Source organism: Neophocaena asiaeorientalis, unplaced genomic scaffold, assembly GCF_003031525.2.
Source record: "Neophocaena asiaeorientalis asiaeorientalis breed wild unplaced genomic scaffold, Neophocaena_asiaeorientalis_V1.1 scaffold461, whole genome shotgun sequence".
NCBI classification, from domain to species: domain Eukaryota; kingdom Metazoa; phylum Chordata; class Mammalia; order Artiodactyla; family Phocoenidae; genus Neophocaena; species Neophocaena asiaeorientalis.
The window spans coordinates 206,214-224,116 of record NW_020173230.1 but is presented as its reverse complement, the minus strand read 5'-3'; the positions used below and the strand labels follow the sequence as shown (position 1 = coordinate 224,116).

Genomic DNA, 17,903 nt, shown 5'->3' with positions numbered 1-17,903 from the left:
TTCTTAAACTTTTTTTTTTTTTTTTTTTTTCGGCCGTGTCACAAGGCTTGTGGGATCCTAGTTCCCTGACCAGGGACCAAACCCGTGCCCTCGGCAGTCCCAACCAGTGGACCCCCAGGGAATTCTCTTCTTAAATGTTTTTTAATATCCTTTTTGTAGTAAAAGGGAGTCCATGCTCATTATAGGAAATTTGAAAATAGGTAAAAATAACGGGGGGAAAGTCACCTATAAGTCCAAACTCTAGAGCTGAAGCTCAGAGCAGATGTGGTATCGAGTAGGGGGGCCTCCCCACAAGGATTCCCCAATTCCCAGGGGAGATTTGGAGTTGTAGAGTCTTGCTGATTATGGGGCAAGATGGGGGAGGATTTGAACAATGTCTGAATTGCGGTGTCAGTAAATATAGACTTGCCTGGGAAGTCTGGAGGGGAAGCAATGGAAGTCCAGCTCCAGACAATCCTGTGAGCCCATGAGGGGACTCTCTGTATGTGAAGAGTGAGTGGGACTTGGCTGGTACTGGAACAGCCTTGTCATCATGTTGGAAGGTCTACGTTGAGGGCCTGGGACAGCTGGACCACTGGAGTCTGTAATTGGGGTTCTAGACATTTTGCTCTGAGGTTGCATTGAAGGAGCAAAATCTGGGGAAGGGGTAGAGAAAGAGGCTCTCCACCTCTTTGCTTCACAATAGCCTGCCAAGGATGGTGTCCATGTGTGGTAACCCCCATGAGCCATGCCACCTGGTATGCATGGGCGTGTGTAGTCTCTCCCACCCAGAGTCTGGGTTGGGCCTGTGACTCACCTTAACCCATAGAATGAAGCAGAGTGATGTTGTGCTGGCTTCACACTATACTATAAAGCTACAGTAATCAAAACAGTATGGTAGTGGCACAAAAATCGAAAAATAGATCAACGGAACAGGATAGAGAGCCCAGAAATAAACCCACCACCTATGGCCAATTAATCTATGACAAAGGAGGCAAGACTATACAATGGAGAAAAGACAGTCTCTTCAGTAAGTAGTGCTGGGAAAATCGGACAGCTACATGTGAAAGAAGTAAATTAGAATATTCTCTAACACCATATACAAAACTAAACTCAAAATGTATTAAAGACCTAAATGTAAGACTGGATAGTATAAAACTCCTAGAGGAAAACATAGGCAGAACATTCTTCGACATAAATCACAGCAATATTTTTCCAGATCCATCTCCAAAAGAAAAGGAAATAAAATAAAAAATAAGCAAGTGTGACCTAATTAAACTTAAAATCTTTTCCACAGCAAATGAAACCATTGACAAAAAAAACAACCTACTGAATGGGAGAAAATATTTGCAAATGATATGACTGATAAGGGATTAATATCCAACATACATAAACAGCTCATACAACTCAACATCAAAAAAACAAGCAACCAGGAACTTCCCTGGTGGTCCAGTGGTTAAGACGTTGCCTTCTAATGCAGGGAGTGTGGGTTTGATTCCTGGTCGGGGAGCTAAGATCCCACATGTCTCATGGCCAGAAAACCCAAAAAATGTGAAATAGAAGCAATACTGTTACAAATTCAATAAAGACTTTAAAAACGGTCCACATCAAAAAAAATCTTAAAAACAAACAAACAAAACAAGCAACACAATTTAAAAATAGGCAGAAGAACTGAACAGACATTTTCCCAAAGAGGAAACGCAGATGGCCAACAGGCACATGAAAAGATGTTCAACATTGTTAATCATCAGGGAAATACAAATCAAAACCACAGTTAGATATCACCTCACACATATCAGAATGACTATCATCAAACAAAACACAAATAACAAATGTTGGAGAGGAAGGGGAGAAATGGGAACCCCCTAACACTGTGAGTATGTAAATTGGTGCAGCCACCATGGAAAACAATACGGAGGTTTCTCAAAAAACTAAAAATAGAACTACCATATGACCCAGCAATTCCACTCCTGGGCATATATCAGAAAGAAAAAAAAAACCACCACTAATTCAAAAAGATACATGCACCCCAGTGTTCACAGAAGCATTATTTACAATTGCCAAGATATGGAAGCAACCTAAGTGTCCATCAACAGATGAATGAACAAAGAAGATGTGTCATATATACACAATGGAATACTACTCAGCCATGAAAAAAGAATGAAATTTTGCCATTTGCAGCAACATGGATGGACTTGGAGGACATTATGCTAAGTGAAATAAGTCAGACAGGGAGTTCCCTGGTGGTCCAGTGGTTAGGACTCAGCACTTTCACTGCCAGCGTCCAGGTTCAATCCATGGTTGAGGAACTAAGATCCCACAAACTGTGTGGCATGGCAAAAAAAAAGCCAGACAGATAAAGACAAATACTGTATGATATCACTTATATAAGGAATCTAAAAACCCCAGCAAACTAGTGAATATAACAAAAAAAGAAGCAGACTCACAGATATAGAGAACAAACTAGTGGTTACCAGTGGGGAGAGGAGGTGAGGGACAATATAGAGGTAGGGGAGTGGGAGGTCCAAACTATTGGGTGTAAGATAGGCTCAGGGATCTATTGAACAACATGGGGAATATAGCCAATATTTTGTAATAACTGTAAATGGAAAGTAAACTTTAAACACTGTATAAAACTTTAAAAATTAAAAACAAATAAATAAAACAATGAAATATCTTTCGAGACACAGAAGAATGTCAAGAGCAATGAGAAAGCTCTGAAATCAAGCACAGAGACTTTTCTGTGTATCTGATATATTTATGGTGGAGACATAACCTACTGTACTGGGTCAAATAATGCTCCCTCCCCTACTGCAAATTCTTGTCCACCTGGAACCACAGAGTGTGACATTATTTGGAAATAAGATCTTTGCAGATGTAATTAGTTAAGGTGAGGTCACGTTGGATTAGGGTGGGTCATAATGCTCTTTATAAGAGATGTTCTTATAAGAGAACACAGAGATGCAGACACACAAACACACATACCCTATCATGTGAAGACACTGACAGGCAGGGAAAACATGACATGATGGTGGAGGATAGAGTGGGGCATCTATAAGCCAGGGAATGCCAAGGATTGCTGGTAACCTAATGACCACCAGAGGCTAGAAGGGAGGCAATGCTGCTGACGTGAGTTTGGACCTCTGGTCTTCCAAACTGTGAGAGAGTACACTTCTGTTATTTTAAGGCACCCAGTTTGTTACAGCAGTCCTAGTAGATGAATACACCTACCTTTTGCAACAGAATGCTTATTAGACTTACAGCTGACTTCTCAATATAAAACATGGAAGCCAGAAACCAGTGGAATAACATCTTCAAATTGATGAGAAAATATAACTGTCAACCCAGAACTGTATATTCACTGAAACTGTCTTTCAAGAACGTGGGTAGTTACAAAGATATTTTCAGATGCAAAAACTGAAAGAATTTACTACCAACAGACCCTCACTACAAAAAAAAAATCTAAAGTAAAAAATGTACTTGAGGAAGAACGAAAATGATCCAAGAAAGAAGGCGCAAGCAGAAAGACAGAATCACAGTTCAGGATGTGAAGAGAAGAATGCTGCAGGGGTGGAAACTTTGGGAGCCCCAGGGAAACACAAGAACTCAGCTGCCAGCCTTTCAGTAGCCAGAAGCTCTACAGCTAGGGGACAATGGGCCTGATTGTTTCCCGGGATGGAGTTTTCCACGAAGCAGGAAAAGAAACTGACAAAAAAGTGTCTCCTATACCGGCGATCCCTTCCGACTCAGTAATTCAGCTCCTGAACCAGCGTTATTAGTGTCCATTTACACAGCATTTTTCAGAAATATCACTTAGTGCTTAGTGTAAGGAAAGGCTAATCAAGATTTTGTGATGAATTTCTTTTTTTTTTTTGCGATGAATTTCTTGAGCAAATGAGAAATGGCTCTATATTCTTGATACAGGTGTAAATCTTCTAATTTATTTTTGGGATTCTTAGATGGTTTGCGGTAACTAATATGTAACATGAAAACTGCAAGTATTTTGTATTTCAAATACTTCTACCTACTGATGAGTGTAAAAATATCAGACTACTCAGTATTTGGGACCACTTATTGGCAACCGTCACAAAACAAATTGATTTGTATAGTGAGATGTTGCCAAATGGTGTAAATATTTACATACAGCATATACCTGTGTATTTTAGCAATGACTGGGGTCCTGTCACTTCCTTTTTTTCTTTCATAAGTGAAAAAGATTCAGAACACACGACCACTTTTCATTCTTAGAAACAAATGCATAAAACGATCTTTTATCAGAGCAGTAGAAAGTTAAACACTGGAAGTACCCAAATACTTTGAAAAAGCTGTCTTCTTTTCATCTCTCCCTCCATTTTGGATATAGTATGTGTGCATCTTTATGGGTACACACAGACTAGGCTTTGTGAACTACTTTTTTTTGCTAAAAAATCATGGCTTGTTGGCTCATAATGACATAGTCATACCTAAGAGATTTGTAATTTCTTTTCACTCTTTTCTTGAGCTTATGAGATAGAGTTTCAGTTCTAAGTAAGCGTCGTCCAAACCTTCTGTACACATTTCAGTCTGCTGTGTAACATAATGACATGAAATCGTATTCCTTTTTCTCTTCTTGTTTCTTTTAGCATGTAAGTTTGTTGTGAAAATGTAAATCTCTGAATGGGTATGAGGTTAGATCTGAGATTTATTTCTGCGCATTATGTCTGAGTCTATGATTTCTCAGAAGGACTATGTGTGTATATACACACACATGCACATATACACTTATGAATAATATGAAATTATTTGAAGAGAAAAACTTTCTGCAAGTGCCTTCACCAATCAGGATTAATGATTGCTTAAAGACCCTGACGACCTGAGGATAACTTTCTCATGAAGTAGATTCAATGGCTGATAACAGATGCTTAGAAACAGCAAAACAGATGAAATGGCTCAAACCAGCAGGAAGTCTTGTCTTTCTCCTGGGGTTCCCCTCCTCAAGGAGCTTCTGGGGGAATCCCTGAAGGATGTGGCCATGTGCTGGAAATCTGTTCTGGTAGCGGCCTGACACCTCGGCCCAGCTTTTGCACTCAGAGCCACTACTTCTGCCCAAGCTATTTGTGTTTCCTGAAACAATTCCCTCCTAACACGTACAAGTCCTGCCAACACAAGTAAGGTCACACGATGGTGTCTGCCTAAAGCTCAGAGGGGGAGGGCAGTGCTTCCAGGTGATGCTCTGATCCCACATCAGGGCCTCTCCCCGCAGGGCCCAGCTTACCTCCCGCTAGTGCGGGAGCTCCCAGCTCCTCCCTCGAGGACTCTCCTCTTCCGCAACCTCCAGTCCTTCCAGCTCCTAGATGTTGGACATTGGGGTCATCCATTTCCTTCTGCGGAAACCCCCCACTGACCCCACATGGTCCAAGAACACACCATCAGTGCTTTTATTCAGTGCCGGGGACATCAGGAATCCAGTTAACATCTCTTTAGAGAAAATATTTTCCCTCCCTTTCAGGGCACTATCAAGAGAAAGAGTTTGCTAATTCACACAACCAACAGACCCTTAAGGCAGTGGTCTATACCACAGCACTCGGCTTCCTGGTGACGTCACGGTTTCCCCGCAGAACACTGCGTGGGTCCTGCCTGCCTGTGACTCACCATCGTCTGGGCGAATTTCCTAAAACAAAGAGCATCTTCAAAATAAGGTAATCAGCATCTTTCCATCCAGAAACCAGAACGGCCAACTAGCTTCAAACACAGCTCCCTTGCTAACATCTAAAAGTGAATCGAATCCCTTTTTAGGGGGTACACCACTATACCCCAGGATAGCCCGAATGAGTCAGCTGGCAGACATGCTTCATTTCAGGGGGCTGCAAACTCACAGCTGGGCTCCATCTGGCTCACAGAAACGTTTTCTTTGGCTCATAATTGATCATCTTCCTTAAAGTTTTGAATTGGTTGCCAACATTTCGTTAGGACACTGGAAATAGAAACCTGGATTTCTAGCTTCCTTTGCGAAAGCCTGAAGATCAGGCATCCCAAGGTGTGCCTTCTCACATGGACGTCCACTGACTAGAGGGTGCAGCGGGGCTCCCGCAGACAGAGCATCCGCTCTCCAGCCCTCCCTACTGTCTCTCCCTGTCCCTCCGTGTCAGTTACCTGTCATCCTTGGTCCTGTGTAGCTGTCTTCTTACACCACCCTCTTCACAAGCCTGCATTCCTCGTCCAGCCTCCGTGGGCATTCCGTCCACAACCCTTGCATTAGGGCTTTGGATATATGTGGCCAAACTGTTTCATAGAAAGGAGCCATTCATTTTCTTGAGCAGCTTGGTCACCCTCACCTTTGTGTTATTTGTTTGATTTAATAGGCAATTACGGAACCTTGCTGTATGCAAAGGCTAGAAGCAGATGGGCCAATGGGAAATCAGGCTGATGGACGGGCTATCAGTGAGTAGACATCTACTAGCTGAAGCCTGGATGTGTGAGAATTTGCGGAGGGAGGGCAAACAGTGCTGCTTAAATAAAGGTCAATGAAGATAAGGACAACTAGAGCTTCCTGTGGTTTCCTGTCGGGACGATAGCAGGTTCAGGGGAGTGACAGGAGAGAAAGCCAGGCTGCTGTGTGCTGAGAGGTGAGTGGATGGTGAGGATGCAGAGGTAGCAAGTAGACAACAGCTCTGAAAAATTTGGTCTAAAGGAGGGAGTGAGAGGGCATGAGCCACTAGGGTCTAGACTGTTCTTTGAGGGTTGCAGGAAGAGGGATGTTTATTGGTGAAGGGGAAAGAGCCAGTGGAAAATGACTTGTGGTCACAGGTGCGTTGGGACCCCTGGGAGCTTGGGGAGGCGGGGATATGGGACAAAGAATTAGCTCCGAATTGGAGTTGAGAGCAATGCCTGAACATCATGGGATGAAGATGAGGGCAAGTACATAGAAGTTTGCAGATTGCAGGGGAGAAGGTGAGTAAATCCCGCTTGATTGAAGGCTTTCTCTTTGGAACATCAGCTGAATCCAGAGATCTCTGAGGCCTCCTTGGAACTAGCACTATTATATCCTTGGCACCTGGTAAGAAGGTGGTATGAGCTGAATTGTGTCCCCCTCCCCAAATTCATATGCAGAAGTCCTAGCCCCCAGTACCTCAGAAGGTGACTGCATTTGGAGATGGGGTCTTTGAGGAGGTACTTAAGGTTAAATGATGTCATAAGGATGGGGCTCTAAGCCAATAGGACTGGTGTCATTACAAGAAGAGACGCCAGTGATGCACAGGGAAAAGGCCAGGTGAGGACACAGCAAGAAGCGGCCGTCTGTAAGCCAAGGAGAGCAGCCTCAGGAGGAACCCAACCTGCCGACACATTGATCTTGGACTTCCAGCCTCCAGGGCTGTGAGGGAAGAAATTCCTGTTGTTTAAGCCACTTAGTCTATGGTATTTTGTTATGGTAGCCTAAGAAGATTAACACAGGGAGGAATAGGAGGGGGTGAGAAAAGAGGTAAAGGCTTTCTTTATGTCGAAGTCACCAGAATCTGTGGCCCCTGGAAGGCTGATAGATGTTTTTAAAAATCGTGTTAAGCAAAACAAAGAAGATATTTCCACTAAGAGGATGGGCCTTGGATTTAGACAGACTTGATTTTCCATCAAGCAAGTCACGTAACCCTCCTGAGTTTTAGACTTTTTATTTGTAAAAAGGAGATAACAAAACCCACCTGAGAGGGTTACTGTGAAAGTAAAATGAAATATGTAAAAACATGGAGCACACTACCTAGTAAACATTAACTGATTGTTAGGAAAGGCGGTGTGTAGTTGGGCTAGGCTATTTTATTAGTATCATCGAGAGAGAAATACATTCCTGCTTGTCACACCCTGTCGTTTGGTGAGGAATGTGGCGGAGGGTATGGCGCACATATTGGCTCACATATAGGGTCTCGTACTGACTTGGGTGTAGAATCACCATGAAATAGAACCCTGGGAAACGAAACTCAGAGAGGCTGACCCATAAGGTTATCTGCACCCAGCATCGTGGCTGGCACATGGTAGGCAGTCAAATAGTATTGGCGATTGCATTTATGAAGGAAGAGAATGCACTGAGAATGTTAAAAGACTGAACATCTATAACGATCTGTTGATGAGTATGTTAGTCAACCCTCTTAATATTGCAAGTGACAGAAACCCATTCAAACCAGCCTAAGCCAAAAAATTAAAAGAAATTAAAAAAATTCACACGTGGTGTGGCAGAATTTGTTGGCTTGGAAACTGAAAAGTTGGGATGTCTGCTTCAGGCACAGCTGGATCCAGGGACAAGAGATGGATGGAGTGCTCTTCTCTCCTTTTCTTCTGTATTGGTTTTACACCCAGGCAGGTGCCCTCCACGTGGTAGTCCTGGCAGCTCCTTCCAGGATTCCACCCTCGTTACACCCAACAATTCATCCAGAAGTAAGGAGCCTCCTTTTCCAAACACTTCCAACTTGAGTCTTGAATTGACTCTGAGCCACCCAACCAGAGTCACAAGATCATCCTTAATCCAATCAGCAACACTCCAAGGCCTGGGAGCAGAGGAGGGATAATTTCCCAAAGGAAAAACAGGGAGCTTTCGCCAGCAGAAGGGAGACTGGTTGCTAGGCAGGTGCAGGCACAGACCACTGTGCCCCTGGACTTAGTGTATCTGGAGAGAAGTCAGGTAACTCATGGGTGCCTAGGTAAGAGAGAATGAAAAGCATGGCACCTGCAGGACACATGAAGATGAGTAATCGGTGCTGTGCTGGGTCCAGCGAGGACCAGGGCCGCTGAGGATTTGAAGGAGGCTGGGATGTGCACCAGGGTGCCTGGCCATGGAGGTACGTGGTACACTGATGGCAACAATGGCCCTGACTCTCTACCTGACCCTGAATCCACACCCTCTGCCATGTAGTTCTGCAGCATCTCTCATCAAGAGGGGAGCCTATTTCCCCTCTCCTAGAATCTGGGCTGGACTTGTCACTTGCTTTGACAATATACCGTGGTGGAAGGGATGGTGTGACAGTTCTGAGGTTAGGCTTCCAGGGGTCTTCTGTGTCTCTGCTTGTTCTCTTAGGCCCCTGACCTTACCATGTGAACTGTCCTGGCCATTTGGCTGGAGGATGAGAGACCACATGAAGCCATCTCAACTGTCCCAACCAAGGCCCCAGGCATGGAAAGAGCCCTGCATGACTAGCAAAGCTGCCCAGCTGACCCACAGAAGACTATAGACACCCAGGTGAGTCCGCTGAGCCCAGCTCGGATCAGAACTGCCCAGCAGGACCCATGGACTCAAGAGCAGTAGTGGCTGCCGTTTTAAGTCACTGAGTTTTGGGACAGTTTGTTACACAGCATTGTGTGGGAAATAGGTAACAGTTACAAGGCATTATAGGGAGAAAACCCAGCTAGCGATTGGCTTGCCAACCTGAGTCCCCTGGCCTGGGGCTGGATCTACCTGAAGAGGGTGTGTGTTTCTAATTTGCGGAAAAATGCCATACAGGACACCTGGGCCTGGAGGGTCATGCCTATTCATAGCCTGGTGGAGTCTACAGTCTCTACGGAGCTCATACCAGGATTTTAATGGACCTTCTGACATGTTTCTCAGAGACGAAGGCTTTGGGAAGTTATGGAAATTATCCGGCTTGAGCTGCTGGGGAGAAATGCCCTCCACTAGCCAAATCTGGGTTCATTTCCCCCACCTGAATTACACAATTTGGTTTAGATATTTTTATATGGTGGCTGTGAGCGGGGAACAAAGGAAGAACATACATGGCCTCAACGAGGGGTCTGTGGGAGACCGGGTAGAACTGGATGGGTCCCGAATACTGTCCAGGGGCAACACCGGCTATTCAATCATACTGGAGGGAAAAAAAGCCAGAAGATGGTTTCTAAAGTCCATTTCAGACTTCTCTGGAAGAAAGTTAAGGGAAGAGGTAACGGGAAGCTGCCTGATCCAGGATTTGTCGATTGGAGAATGGAAAGGGTGAAACAAAGAAAGGAAAGGATGCCCCCAGCATCCAGGTAGCTCCCTCCTCTATCCCCAGTCCTCACCAGGGGCTCCAGACACACATGTAAAACAAACTCTGAGATCCCAAATATGTCCCAGGTGGTGTTACTGCCTCTAAGCCTGCTCTGCTCACACGGCCTGTTCCAGGGAACACCATCATCGCCACCCACCCAGGTGAGAAACCTGGCAGCCAGCCACCAAGTCCCGCTCATCCATCACCCGAACAGCTCTCTGCTCTCTCTGCCCTACCGCGACATCCCCCCTCCCACTCCGACTCCCCACTTCCAAGTAACCACTTCTAAACTGGATTTCAGTTTGTCTGCTGGGTGAAAACTTCAATTCTGCAGTCTGATATAGTCTTCCTAATGCTTTCCTGTATCTCTGCCCAGCTTCTCTCCTGCCTTCTCCAGTCCAGCCCTCTCCTCTGCAGCCAGCTGAGGTTTCTTCTGGCTTTCAAGACCCAGGCTAGGTGCACACCCACCCCCCCTCCCCGAGGTCCCTGTACTTGGGGCTCTCCTTCCAGCCTGACTGCCTTCGTCCAAGTAGTCCAGGAGGCCCTGGGCTGGGTGAGAGACCTCCAGGCCTTATCGTGCTCACTGGTGTGGCATGTTCAAGGGCGTCTGCCTCCTTCTCCACAGTCTAAGGTCTGCGGGGTCCGTGCTCCGCGAGGGCGTCCCCTGGGCACACTGGGAGCAGGCTCAGGAGAGGTTCAGACGGCCTTCCTTGGGGCCGGGCACCCTCTGGCCAAGACGCCGCCCTAGTGCCGCAGCCATCTCGGAATCCACCGGCTGGTGGCAGCGGCCCCTCCCCGGGACCCCTAGGTCCTGAGGGCGTGCACAGCCAGCCCTTGCTGGAGGGCCCGGGAGCGGGGAGGGGGCGGGGGTGGGGCGGAGAAGGGGGAGTGGACAAGGCGCGGGAAGCCGGCGGGGCCTGGCGGCGGGTGCTTCACGCGTCCCGGGGAGTCGGCGTGCCGGCTCCGTCCCCGCGCTCCCAACCCTCGGAGCCCCGGGCTCGGCCCCAAGAAGGGGTCTCCGCACCTTCGAGGGCGGCCGGAGCTCGACGGCTGAGCTAGCTGGAGATGCGCGCGTGGCTGGGCCCCACTCCCGCACCCGGGCCGCTCCGAGCCACGCGGGCGGTGTCCGCTCCGCGCTCGGGCCGCCGAGGACGCGAGGCCGCCGCCGTCACCAGGAGAGGGGCGAAACCATCCCAGAGCCGCGTGTGCCCTCCCCGGCCTGCAGGTCGCCGAGCGCTCGCTGGGGAGGGAGGAGCACGTGGGGACGGGGGTTGGTCAGTGGTCCCGGGACCGCCCCCTCCCTGCGTCGTCTCCCCCCACCCCCTCCCTCGCCGGGGCGGAGGCCTACTGGCTCCGCCCCACTGGGGGAGCGTGTCACTCACTAGGGGCCCTTTCCCACCCCGAGCTTCACAGAGGAACCCCCCTCGTTGGACCTATGGCCCTGCTCTCTCCTCAGGGCCTCCCACCGTGGCTCACCTCGAACTTGCTCATGAACTCCGCAAAGATGCCGAAAAAGGCCTCGGAAGTGGTGGCTTTGGAATCCTCACCGAAGAAAGCCAGCGCCTTGCCCAGCTGCTCCATGGCCTCCCGCTGCAGCCCGTCCAGGGCCCGCAGCACCGGCTGGGCTGTCTCCAGGAAGGACTGATGGGCCTCTGTTAAGGAAACTGCCCCAGGTCCCTGGGGCAGGTCCCCGGGGAAGTGACCCAAACAGCGACCACTCCAGTCTACCCCAGGCCCTTTGCTCACCTGGGCACCATGCCCTGGTCAGAGGCTCCAGTCCCTTTGCCCACTGCCCTCCAAGCTCGTCCTGACACCTGCCACGTCCAGTCCAGCCTTAGGCCTTTCACTTGCTCCTCTCTCTGTGGGGCAGCTCTCTCTTCCCTCCTGGCTCTGCTCAGATGCTACCACCCTCTCTTCCCCAACCACCCACTTAGAGTGGCCCCCTTTCTCTGTTTCTCTTTTTCTATAGCATTTGTCACTGTCTGTGCTCAGTTGGAATATTCCCCTCTCCTGACTGCCTTTGACTGGCCAGGCCTGACAAGTCTGACAAGCCTCTCCCTGTATCTTGTGACTTAAGTCTGGACTCTGCCACCCCCGAGGACAGAGAGGGCAATGTAGCCAATCAGAAGAGCTCCTTGGGCTTCCCTGCTGGCGCAGTGGTTGAGAGTCCGCCTGCCGATGCAGGGGACGCGGGTTCGTGCCCCGGTCCGGGAGGATCCCACATGCCGCGGAGCGGCTGGGCCCGTGGGCCATGGCCGCTGAGCCTGCGCGTCCGGAGCCTGTGCTCCGCAAGGGAGAGGCCACAACAGTGAGAGGCCCGCGTACCGCAAAAAAAAAAAAAAAAAGAGATCCTCCTTCTCAGTTACACACAGACTTGACATAAGCACTTAGATTCTAAATGACCTAAGGCGGACCCCCTTCCAGAACCCCTGGACCCAGAGCAGCCTCTGCCCAGAATCTCTGCTGGCCACTGGAGCTACAGCCAGCTCTACCTGACCCCCCCGCCCAGGGTCCACTGTGGCACTGGGACAGGATACCGCCATGACCACGGCAAACTTGTCCTCGCTGGTGGGGGACATGCTCTGGCAGGCGGCCTGTATCTCACTGATGGTGCCGTGGAGGTCAGCCAGGTCACTGGTCAGGGCCCGTTGGTTCACTGTAGGGTAGGCAACAGAGCCTCGTGGGGCTGCCCTCCCAGCCCAGGACAGCGGTGCCTCTGCCTCCCTACCCATCCACCCAGCCTACCTTTGGCAGCCAGAGGCACGGTGGGCAGGTCCTGAGCAAAGCCCAGGAGTTCGGGGAAGTGCTGGCTCAGCGATTTGGCAAGGATATGCAGGAAGGTGGACTTCCCATCCACCGTCTTGGTGGAGTTCAGCTGCAAGTGACCCCAACATATATCTTCCTCAAGGACCCCATCAGATTCCTGATCACACGGCCTCAAGTGCTCTCCTCCCTGCTTCCCCTGGGCTGTGGCGTCAGTTCCTGGCCCCCAAAACTCTCCAACTCCAAAGCTCATAAGCTGATGACTAGTAATCCTTAACTCTGAAGCTCTCATCTGCTGGGATGCCACAGGCCTGTTTCCTGGCCCAGATCTTTGAGACCCCCAGGAACCAGGCCCCCAGCCCCCAGCTAGGGGAGGACCCTAGGTTTTTCTGTCCTTGTGAGTTTGCCCTTATCAAAAGATAGAGCCCAAAATTCTCTAACCCCAGGGAAAGCGGGGAGCATCACTCACAGTTCTTCCCTTTTGTGGTTTTCTGGAACCATCTGTGGCACATCTGAGCCTCAGACACCCTAAACCATTCATATCTATAAAGGGAGTTTTTCTTGCTCTTTTTGAAAACACCCGAAGACGTCATGGGGGAAAAGTCCCAGAAACACAGGGGAAAGGCTGGATATTTGAGTTGTCCCTTCTCTGATCCTAGATCTTTCTGGGGTAGGACTGGCCTGATGGTGGTGGTGGTGTTGAGGGCACAGAATCCACCAGGTGGGACTCGCCCCTTCCTCCTGGAACCTTCCCTCCCTGCCCTTCTCTTCTCCCACCACTCCATTTTTCCAGATCTTGAGGCTTGGCTTGGAGATGCCACCTTGTCCCCCCATCCCCTCAACCCCCAAACTTTGCTTCTGTTACATCCTCTCCTGTAGGGCCTCAATGGTAGAGCAAACAAATCAGTGACTGTCTGACAGGCCCCCTCACCTCCGTCAGGAAGTTGATCTTGAAGCCCGTGGTCTTGTTGGTTTGGGGCTGTCCATCGTTGAGATAGTTGCCCATAGCCAACACAAACTGTGGAGAGAAGGGTGGGCAGGTCCTACCCCACGCCCTGGCCCCTCTCAGGATGAACCTCCAGGCTGGAAGCCCCAGGGGACAGAGGGGCAGGTAGAGTGATCTGAGAAGGGGCGGTTCTGACCTCCAGGATCTTGGCGAGCTTCCGGCTGTTCTTGAGCTCGAGGGAGGCCTGGCGCAAGCACTCCAGGCTGCCCCGGATCTCTTCTGTCTTCTCCTGTAGGGTGGCCTGGAAGTGGAGGCTGCGCAGGCGGGTCTTGTACTCGGGAACCGACAGCATCTGACAGGAAGGCAGGGCCAGGATTCATCCATCCCGCCAGGAAACCCGCTGCCCCGGGGCAGCCTGGGGTGAGGGTCAGCGGGCTGCCCGGTATTCCCTTAGGAAAACAAGCACAACCTCTAGGGGGCACCCTCATCCCATCTACCTTGGACCCTGAGTGAGAACTGGCTGTTACAGGTGTAAAACCGGGACTCAGAGGCGTGAACGCGGTGGCGGGAGGGGAGCGAGACCCACGCACAAAGGCACAAAGCGAAAGCCGCGACAAAAGGAGGCCGAGGCCGCTGGGCAGCCACCCCTGACCCCGGGCGGGGATCACGGCCGCAGCACCTGCAGGACGAACTGGTCGGGCTCGCTGAGGCGGCCGGGCGCCTCGCGGAAGGCCTGGTAGCGCTGCTCCTCGTCGGCGTCTGGCGCGAAGAGCAGCAGTTGCGCCAGGTGCGCGGGCTCCAGGCGCCGGGGCTCCATGCTCATCAGCACCTGCCGCAGCTCGGCCGGGCTCAGCTTCAGGTGCGCCAGCAGGATGGCTGCGGGCGGGGCCGCGAGGGTGAGCCGGGGCAGGGCCCGGGCGGGGAGTGGGCGGCGCTTCAAGATCCACCCTGGCTCCTGGGTGTGTCGGGGGACGGGGGGCCAGGAACCGGGGCGGAGCAGGAGCCTGCCCAGAGGAGGGGAGGGTCCTTCCCGCGACCTATTGAGGGGCGAGGGCGGGGCTCTCAAAGAGACAGACTCGGAATTGAGCGGGGCCTGCGGAGTTGGGGCCAGGGAACTAGGGAGGGTCCTGAGACGGGGACAGTAGGGTATGCGGTTGGAGGCGTGGCCGGAACTGGGGAGCCGATTACAGGATGAGGGCGGGGCCGATGGGGGTGGAGCCAAGGCCGGCACCTGCGCCCGGTGGGATCGGGCTGGCCGTGGGACCTGGGAGAGGGTCTTCACCGCGCGGGAGGCAGGTGTTGGGGCCCCCACGGCCTAATCTCGATCATCCACCGGGGTGGATCCAAGGCTCGGTGGCCCGGTGGGGGGTCGCGTCGTGCCCCCCCACAACCACCCGGCACCCCCAGCCCCTCACAGGTGTTGTAGGCCTTCTTGTGGGACAGGATCTCCACCACCTCCTTCTTCCTGAAGGGCTCAGGCCCGGGCACCGGCTCTGGAAGGGAAACTGATGGTTTAATGAGGGGACGCTAGGCTGAGGCTGCCGTGCGAGGGCCCAGGAGGGGTGTGGCCACACCCCACAGCCCAGACGCTCCTGACCATGGACTTGACTGAATCAGCTCCACGTGTCCACACTCCCCTCACTCATGGACTCTGGGGTCCAGTCTAACACAATGTGCGTGATGTGGCGTGTGTCCGCCCCCCCCCATCCTCTCTCCCCTGGGCCCTTGGGACTGAGCTGGCCCCATAAGGAGAACCAATCACCTCTCGACCTTGCAGATGCTTCCTGGACAGACAGCGGCCTTTCTCTTCAATCCCGGGACCACTTTCCACACACAGTATCCCTGGCTGCCTGGAGCCCCACCCAACAACTACAGGGAGATACCCTGAGAGGGGTAATGGGAGAGACTTGGAAGGGATATCTGTCTACCTTATTGTGGCTGTGTGACTCGGAGCAAATTACCTAGCCCCTTTGTGCTTCCTCATCAGGAGGATAGGGGGATCACAGTCCCTACCTCACAGAATTGTCACAGGATTAATTTAGAAACAAGGGTGTCTGACATTTGGTAAGCATGCAACACATGTCAGCTGTTATTATCTCTATTTTGTGGTAGGAAACCTGAGGCTCTGAGAAGTTCAATAACTCAGAGACACAGTAAATAAATGGCGGTCCGTGCAGACCTTGGGGACTCTAAGCCCTGGGACGCCACAGAAGGTAGTGGGTGGGCTGCCACAGAGGACCTGGTATCTGGGTTCCCCTAGGGCCCTCAGGCCACTCACTAGCAGGTTTCTGGGTGCCAAAGTGGAGCTCCAGGTCGAGGTACTTCACCATGTCGCTCAGCTTATCATAGTCAGAGTCCTCCCCGAGCTGCGAGGGAGGGGGAGGTTCAGAGCGAGGAAGAACTGCCGCCCTCCACCGCCCCCACCCTCTAAGGGCTGCCTTGTGAGCTCCAGGAGGGAGAGCCTCCTTCAAGCCCTGGGATAAACCCGGCGGCAGGAAGAGACTGCAGGAGAAGCTAAATCATCCAAGTTACCGGGCGGTGAGCCGGCCCCTCTTGTGGTCAACACCACTCACACCGGTAGCACTCTCCATGCAGAAGCCAGCAAGTTGCGCTGGGGCAGGGGGTAGAGGGGCTCTAAAGGGGCTGGAGCCCACCAAGGAGGCTTAAGGGGTCTGGGTCTGTTTTGAGTGAGTTCACCAGAGCTGCTCTGGGTTCCCGATTCTGGGGAAACTAAAGCAGGGAAATGCCAGGAGCTAGGAACCGGACAGGTGGTTTTAACAAATGACCTGGGTGAGAGGTGACAGTCTAGAAGGGCCATGGCTGCAGGCCAGGGACACCTGGTGTGGATTTGGACTTGGCCATGTGCATGACTTCTGTCCCTGTGTTCACCTTCAGAATCCAGTGGAAAGACCACTCTTCAGAGCAAGGCTTCAAGGACCATCTGAGGCTGGTAGGAGTGAGGTCTCCAGGGGACCCAGTAGGTCCCAGTTTGTGACTTTGTCTATCAGCAACATGGAAAGCTTCCCTGGAGGTGTGGGCTGATGCCAACTTGGCTGGGAAGGCAGGAGACAGGACTGGGACCCAGGAAGTGGCAATGGGAAAAAATGACAAGCATGCCCCAGTGGAGTGTGGCTGCATGTTAAGGACATGCTGTTGGTCCCAAGAAGAGGAAGGGACTAGGGTTGAGGATGACGGTGGGAATGAGCACTGCGATGGGGCAGCCCCAGAAGCTGGAGGGTTCCCAGGCCATGTTAAAAGGAGTATGATGTCCAGGTCAAAGGAGATGAGAGCACTGTTTTCTCCTCTGAACTGGTGAAGCCCCATTAGGAGTTCCATTCGGGACCTGCCCTTTGACAGACTATGAGGCTAGAAACGACATACTAGGGGAATGACCTAAAGAACAGGGATGGGGTGAACCTTGCTCATGGGACAGGCTGGTTGGTCTGTGGATAAGGAAATATACTTGCTCTGCCTGATTTCAAAGGGCAGGACAGAAAGCAGGACATGGGAATCTTGGTGAGACAAAATTTCAGAGCAATACAAGGATGGATGGTGAAAACTGTCCAGTGAGGAAAGGGATGCCTTGACGGGTAGTGAGCTCCCCATCACTAAAGGGGTTCAAGTATATATTGGCAGTGTTGTTTGGGAGGAAGTTCAAGCATCAGAGTGAAAGGGTGGAGGCTGGTGTGCAGGGGTTTGGAACAGCTGCCCTTTTAAGAATCCTTCAGTCTTGGCTCCTGTGAATAAACTACTGATCGTAGACTGGCAGACAGTTCGAAGGTCTGTGACTCTCTAACCAGATGTCCTTCTCTTGGCTCTAAGAGCCTAAGGGAACTATTCAAATCTCAAGTGATAGGTTTCAAGGGTGAGTGTGGTGCTGTTTCTGGATGTCCCCAGTGTGTCACTGGCTTAGGGACACAGATTGAGCTTCGGTGCCTGTGTCAGCCACCAAGGGTGGGCGTGTTCATGGGCTGGGCCTTCATTCATCCTCTGCTCAGCATGGGGACCAGAGGATGTTCAGCTGACGCTGGAAGAGGCCTGGAGAAGGGTCTTGCCTTCACTGCTGCTGCCCAGACCACCTCCCCCGGCGCAGAGCACTCCTGGCCCCCGGGTCACCTACCTGTCCCCAGATGGTGCCTTCCGAGTTCTCCACCTGCTCCCACCGCAGGCGCTTGACGCTCATGTGGCTGGTCTCACTGCGGCGGTGGCCCAGGCCCCGGGACAGCAGGGCGGGC

General features: G+C 51.4%; 1 protein-coding gene across 1 annotated transcript in view; it reads right to left on the bottom strand.

Moving 5' to 3' along the window:
• Nucleotides 1-11,112: 11,112 nt before the first annotated feature.
• GRID2IP (Grid2 interacting protein) overlaps nucleotides 11,113-17,903 on the bottom strand; it is a 33,370-nt gene continuing 26,579 nt past the window's right edge. The window contains exons 14-23 of the mRNA XM_024745266.1: nucleotides 17,789-17,890; nucleotides 15,947-16,034; nucleotides 15,084-15,161; nucleotides 14,348-14,544; nucleotides 13,865-14,020; nucleotides 13,654-13,740; nucleotides 12,705-12,834; nucleotides 12,497-12,615; nucleotides 11,436-11,600; nucleotides 11,113-11,199 (exon numbers count right to left, since the gene is read on the bottom strand). Coding sequence (XP_024601034.1) covers nucleotides 11,128-11,199; nucleotides 11,436-11,600; nucleotides 12,497-12,615; nucleotides 12,705-12,834; nucleotides 13,654-13,740; nucleotides 13,865-14,020; nucleotides 14,348-14,544; nucleotides 15,084-15,161; nucleotides 15,947-16,034; nucleotides 17,789-17,890 — 1,194 coding nt within the window. The 3' untranslated portion in view covers nucleotides 11,113-11,127. The remainder of the gene's footprint in view (nucleotides 11,200-11,435; nucleotides 11,601-12,496; nucleotides 12,616-12,704; nucleotides 12,835-13,653; nucleotides 13,741-13,864; nucleotides 14,021-14,347; nucleotides 14,545-15,083; nucleotides 15,162-15,946; nucleotides 16,035-17,788; nucleotides 17,891-17,903) is intronic.